The following is a 6776-nucleotide window of genomic DNA, read 5'->3' on the forward strand; positions in this document are numbered from 1 at the left end:
TCTTTCCAATTTGCTCGAGGGGCGTATCCTGCTGTGTATTCTGCCTCGTCGGGTCGTAAGAGGGAGGGGGTGGGCATTCTGATAGCCACAGCCTGTCCCATACAGGTTCACACCTCACATTTAGATCCGGGGGGCAGGTATGTTATCTTGGATGGGACTCTGTTGGGCCAGCCCATTGTATTATGTAACGTTTACTCCCCTAAAACTGCGCAGATTCCATTCCTACGCAGACTCCTCTCCAAGCTCCAAAAGCTTCCTAGGGGTGCATGGCTGGTGGGGGGAGATTTTAATATCCCGTTCTCCACGACCATGGACAGGGCTTCTCTTACACACGCTACTCCATCCCCCACCCTTGCAGGACTTTCCACTCGCTTCAGGCAACTGATTAGGGAATACCACCTCTATGACCTGTGGCAGGTGGATCATCCGGGTGATAGGTCCTATACTTTCTTCTCCCATACGCATAGCACTCACACACGCTTAGATTACTTCTTCGGTAATGTCCCTGCCCTCCGTTTGCTTCAAATGGCGGTTATAGACCCCATCTCCTAGTCAGATCATGTGCCAGTCTCTGTGACTTTGCAAATAGGGAAACCATCCACGAGAATATGTCATTGGCGCCTAAACGAAACTTTGATAAAGTCTCCTGCTCTTAGGGATGGCCTGGCCGAGCACATGCGTGAATTTTATGCACTTAATGAGGGTTCGTCTCCTTCTATATCCACTCTCTGGGAGGCGCATAAGGCGGTGATGAGGGGGCAATGAATCGTTATGGGTTCTAGACTGAAAAGAGACTCTAGGGCCAAACGGGTGGCTCTCCTTCAGACAATTGCTAAACGGGAAAGGGAAATGGGGACTAAACCGGCGGTGCCGACATTACGGAAATTGATAGAGGCTAGAGCACAACTTAAGGATTTAGCTATGAAGGGGTAGAAAAATCACTCCTATACACGAAAAGGAAATATTATGACAAAGGCAATAAGGCGCATTCGCTTCTGGCCAGGCTATTGCGGGATCAGGCGACTGCTCGTACTCCACAGGCGATTAGAGAGAACGCGGGCATCCTCCAGCATCATCCAGACACGATAGCCACACACTTCCACGACTATTATAAATCCCTATATAATTTACCGACTACCTTACCACCCGACCCAGCCCGCCGGCGGGAAACGCTTCAATCCTATCTTTCTTCCTGTGCTCTCCCTAGATTGAAAGTCGAGGAGCTTTCCTCTTTGAATGCCCCAATCTCTGCAGATGAATTGTCTGATATACTGAAGGACCTCCCTGGTGGTAAAGCCCCTGGGCCAGCCGGCTTCACGTATGAGTATTGTAAAACATTTGCGGAGATCCTGGCTCCAAAGATGGCTTCGTTGTTTAACGACTTCTGCAGGGTTCTCCCATCCCTCAAACATTTCTGCATTCCCACATTACGCTGATCCCTAAACAGGGTAAGGACCACGCAGATTGCTCCAATTACAGACCCATAGCTCTTTTGAACTCTGATCTCAAAATTTTCACTCGTCTTCTTGCAAATAGACTCAATGTTTGGCTCCCATCTTTGATCCATAAAGATCAAGTGGGCTTTGTGCCTCTTAGACAAAGGGGAGATAAAACACGAAGGACCCTTGATCTCATTGATGCCCTCCATAAGCAAAAGGAGTCAGCGATCCTTCTTAGCCTAGACGCAGAGAAGGCGTTTGATCGCTTGGGATGGCCATTTATGTTTGAAACTCTAAAATCATTTGTGATATCGGGTCCTTTGACGGCGCTGCGTGGTCTCTACCCCACCCCAACAGCGGTTAAACTCCCGCACTCCACCTCTCCCCCGTTTCAAATCTGGAATGGTACGAGTCAGGGGTGCCCCCTGTCCCCTCTCCTGTTTGTGCTCTGCATCGAACCTCTAGCACAGGGGTCAGGAACCTTTTTGGCTAAGAGAGCCGTAAACGCCACATATTTTGAAATATAATTCTGCGAGAGCCGTACAATATGTTTAAAGGGCCATTGACAGATCAATCGCTCCAATGTTCACTTAGTACAGCAAGGAATGCTCCTCCCTGCTGTATAAAGCCACAACTGGACTGAAACAATGGTAATTAGCAGTAAAAAAATTAAATAAATAACTTACATTGTGAGCTTGCGATGCATGACATCAGTCCAGCAGTCTGGCTTCTTCTTTTTCCTGCGCATGACTGGAAGCTGGCATTCTTCCCACCTGATGTTGAGAGAATGCCAGCTTTGAGGCATTCGCAGAAGAAAGAAGCTGGAATGTTGGACATGTCACACAACGCATTGTCAGTTATGTCAATTATCTATTTTATTATTTTACAGCGAATTATTGTTTAGGTCCAGCGGTGGCTTAGTGCAGCAGAGAGGAACACTCCTTTGTGTACTAAGTGACCGCTGGAGCAATTGTATCTGTCAGTGGCCCTTTTAAAAGTGTTGGTCTTACAGAAAATGAACAAAAAAGAGAGGCTCAGACCCATAGGGAACTAAAGCATTTACTACTTAAAGTGGTACATACAAGCAGGCACACCCAGCGTAATAAATAATTGAACTTTATTAAATAGTCTCACTGTACATAAAGTGCACACATTGACTTGTATTTAATTTTAAAGAACAACAAATCTCCGAACTCTTTTTTTATAACATAATAACGTTTTAATGCTGTTGCTAACCAACGATGAATAGAATACTTCCTACCGTTAATGTGACTTCTGGTGCTGCATGGATTTGCTGATGGCTTTGTAATCTGGTTCATACGTGGTGAGGTTTAGCTTCATGCAGGCGTTGAGACTTCCATCCGTTAAACGTGAACGTATGTTAGTCTTGATGTGCTTTAGATGTGAGAAAGACTGCTCGCATGCATAGGTAGAGCCAAACATTGTCAGTACAGCAATACCCACACGCTGCAGTGTTTGGTATGTGACAGGAAGTGCATTCCAAGTTTTGACAATCAGCTGGTCTGCATGTTGGAGTTGTTTCATTTCTCTCCACTTGTGTTTGCTTGCCAACTCTGCTTGCTGTCGTGCAAGTTTTTCCAAATCTTCATTAAGTGATTTAAACTTATTCACCCACATGTCTGAAGCCTTCAGGTCAGCAGCTTGTAGCTCAAAATCTCTGATGGAGACACCAGGGATATAACTCAGGTCAGTGCTGTCCAGTGCACACTCATGTGGATGAGTGATGAACTTAAAAAGACGAGTGTGCTCACGAAATTCTCCAAAGCGCGCTTTGAATGATTGCAGGAGATTGGATGTAAAGCCTGCTAGCTGCTGAATATCAAGATGTTGTGCAGGGTCATTTGCTGTGCATGCATCTTTAAACTCTCCCAGTTTTTCAAAGTGTATTAAACGACCTGTTTCAATGTCTGCGATAAACAGTTCCAGCTTATTTTCAAATGCAAACACAGCTTGTTGAAGCGATAAAACTGTATTACCAACGCCTTGCATTTTCACATTGAGCTGGTTCAGATGTTCAGTCATATCTACAAGATAGAAGAACTTCAGGAGCCACTCAGTGTTGGACAACTCAGGATGGTCAACGTTTTTCATTTCAAGAAAAGTTCGTATTTCACTCAGACAAGCTGCGAAACGGCTGAGCACCTTCCCTCTTGACAGCCAGCGCACGTTGCTGTGCAGAAGCAGACCAGGATAATTATTCCCAACTTCATCCAGGAGTGTTTTAAACTGGCGATCATTTAAAGCACGGGCAACAATAAAGTTGACCACCTGAATGACAAGTGACATCACCTCACCAAGCTGCTCACCAAACATCTGAGCACAAAGTGCCTCCTGATGTAGGATGCAGTGAAAACTAAGGATAGGTCTTTTTTCATGTTCACGAAGAAGCGCTACAAATCCTTTGTTTTTTCCTACCATGCATGGAGCACCATCAGTACACACTGAAATAAGTTTATGCATTGGTAGATTTTTTTCTTTAGTGAACTCAGTGAATGACTTGAACAAATCATCCCCTCTTGTTGTCCCTTTCAGAGGCAAAACAGCAAGACTTTCCTCATGTAACGTGTCACCGACAGCATACCTTGCAATGATGCTGAACTGAGATATATGGCTTACGTCAGTTGATTCATCCAAAGCAAGAGAAAAGAACAGAGCTGTATTTATGTCCTTCACTTGGGATGCCTCAATCTGATTTGCCATCATGATGGCACGGTCATGAACTGTTCTTGCTGACAGAGGCATGTCTTTTATCCGTTTGATAATCTTGGCTTTATCCGGAAAATCATCAAAAAGTTCATTGGCAACATCAAGCATAAATGTTTTGGCATACTCCCCATCTGTGAATGGTTTTCCGTTTCTGACAATTGCCAAAGCACCAACAAAGCTAGCCGAATTTAAGTCACCTTGTTGGGTCCAAACTCGAAGTTGCTGCTGACTAGCTTGCACTTTGCACAGCAGCTCTTGACAGGCTTTCTTCCTGCTGTCCCCTGCAGGATATTTCGATGCAAATGAAGCATGGCGTGTGTCAAAGTGGCGCTTTATATTTGACCGCTTCATGGATGCAATTTTATCATTGCATATAAGACAAACTGGTGAACCTGCTCTCTCCACAAAGGCAAATTCGTCTGTCCACTCCTGCTGAAAAGTACGATACTCCTCATCCTTCTTTCTTTTAGCCATCTTCTTCACTAACTAGTTATATTCGTTGTGCTCTGCAACTCCGACTACCGGGTTGATCCCTGCATCTTACGTCACGCTGCTCCCTCTCTCTCCATAGAGGTAAATGGAATCTGCTGGCAGCGTATGCGCACCAGTGGCAGCACGACGTAAGATGCACGGTTCAACGCGGAAGTAAGAGCTGCGGAGCACAACGAATATAAATGGAGGGGGTTATGAAGCTCATGTCTCCTCGGTTCAGCAAGCGCCGAGGAGGCAGAGCCGGCGGCGCATGCGTGCTAGAGTGAAAGTATATGCAGCGATCCCACACAGATACGTCATCGGGTGGAATCGCTGCATTATGGGAGAAGGTAAAAACAGGGGCTAGCGCCCCAATAACATATAGCACGGGCGCCGTTCCTGAGCGCTTTATTACAGCTCTGGGAGACCTCCAGAGCTGTAAAGAAGCGCTCAGAACAGATTTTTGCCCTGATAGTGGTCCTTTAAATCAGTTTCTTATGCCCACAAGAGATTAATTTAAAGCCCCCAAGAGTGTAATATGGGTGGCAGATGTTTTTTAAGGCCATATTTTTTTTTTTTTTTGGGGGGGGGGCTATATAATGGATTATGTGGGATTATTTTCAGGGGTGAAGTGGGAAGGGGGGGTTGGTGGGACACACTGTATTACACAGCCCCTTTATTGATGCAGCTCACTGCTGCTGACCATGAGGCTGTGTAACAATTTCCATGTTATAATGTTCACATTCAAAGCAGCAGCACAGCCAGGGGTTTCTGGAACGTCCAAGGGAGACACAAGGGAGGAGGCAGATGCCGCTTCACTAGGGGACGCAGGTGCGTGCTTGCAGACGGCGCGGCTATGCAGGGAGTTATGGGAAATGTAGTCCATGCTCCCTGCCGCTCACCACTGCCGCCAATGCTTATCAGGCCATCAAAGAACTACCAATATCAGCGTGCACCGCGGCCTGATGGAGCGCGGTGCACGGGCTGATGGAGCGCGGTGCATGCATCCTTCCCATAGACAGGTAGGAGCCCTGTCTGCGAGCCAGATACGACCATCAAGAGCCATATCTGGCTCGCGAGCCATAGGTTCCCGACCCCTGCTCTAGCAGCTCAAATACGGAAATCCATCGATATAGCGGGGGTCAAGATACAAGATAAAGAGTTTAAGGTCTCCCTGTTTGCGGATGATGTCCTCTTGACTATTACTAAACCCCATACCTCCCTGCCTACCCTTACTACGGCTCTCCGTAAGTATGGGCGGCTCTCAGGGTATAAAACGAACACATCTAAGGGTATGTTCACACGACAGCGTCCGTAACGGCTGAAATTACGGGGATATTTCCGCCTGAAAACATCCCCATAATTTCAGCCGTAACGGCATGTGCAGGCGCTTGAACGCCGCGTCCATTACAGACGTAATTGGCGCTGCTATTCATTGGAGTCAATGAATAACGGCTCCAATTAAGGCCAAAGAAGGGACAGGTCACTTCTTTGACGCAGGCGTCTATTTACACGCCGTCATTTGACAGCGGCGCGTAAATATACGCCTCGTGTGAACAGACAAACGTCTGCCCATTGCTTTCAATGGGCAGATGTTTGTCAACGCTATTGAGGTGCTATTTTCGGACGTAATTCGGGGCAAACACGCCCGAATTACGTCCGTAATTAGTGCGTGTGAACAAACCCTAAACAGAAGCGCTCCCTCTTAATGTCCCACACCGGGAGCTCATGCTCCTCAAACAAAACTACACCTACAACTGGAAGGAAACCTCCTTGACTTACCTGGGAGTACAACTCACTCCCTCTTATGCATCGGCCTACAAGGCTAATTTCCCCTGTTTGTGGAATTACGTCGACTAATGGCCAAATGGGATCCTCTTCCCATGTCATTTTTTGAGCGCACAGCTGCGGTCAAAATGACCTTGCTTCCTAAATTATTGTATTTCTTCGAGACCCTGCCAGTGGCGGTACCTATGAGGGAATTGCGGGCTATGCAGTCTTCCATCCTCAGGTTCATATGGCACTCCGGCAGACATCGAATCCCGAAATCAGTTTTATTGTCCGGACGATCGCCGGGAGGGTTATCAGTTCCTGATGTGGTGAAATACTACTGGGCGACCCATCTCCGCCGCATACCTT

The 6776-nt window shown here is 46.8% G+C and overlaps 1 protein-coding gene across 1 annotated transcript; it reads right to left on the bottom strand.

Annotated features, from left to right (window-relative positions):
• Nucleotides 1–2702: 2702 nt before the first annotated feature.
• LOC142750427 (protein FAM200C-like) lies at nucleotides 2703–4640 on the bottom strand. The gene has a single exon (XM_075859429.1). The coding sequence runs from the start codon at nucleotides 4638–4640 to the stop codon at nucleotides 2703–2705; it is 1938 nt and encodes a 645-aa protein (XP_075715544.1).
• Nucleotides 4641–6776: the final 2136 nt, after the last annotated feature.

This window comes from Rhinoderma darwinii, chromosome 3 (genome assembly GCF_050947455.1).
Source record: "Rhinoderma darwinii isolate aRhiDar2 chromosome 3, aRhiDar2.hap1, whole genome shotgun sequence".
In the NCBI taxonomy this organism is placed as follows: Eukaryota; Metazoa; Chordata; class Amphibia; order Anura; family Rhinodermatidae; genus Rhinoderma; species Rhinoderma darwinii.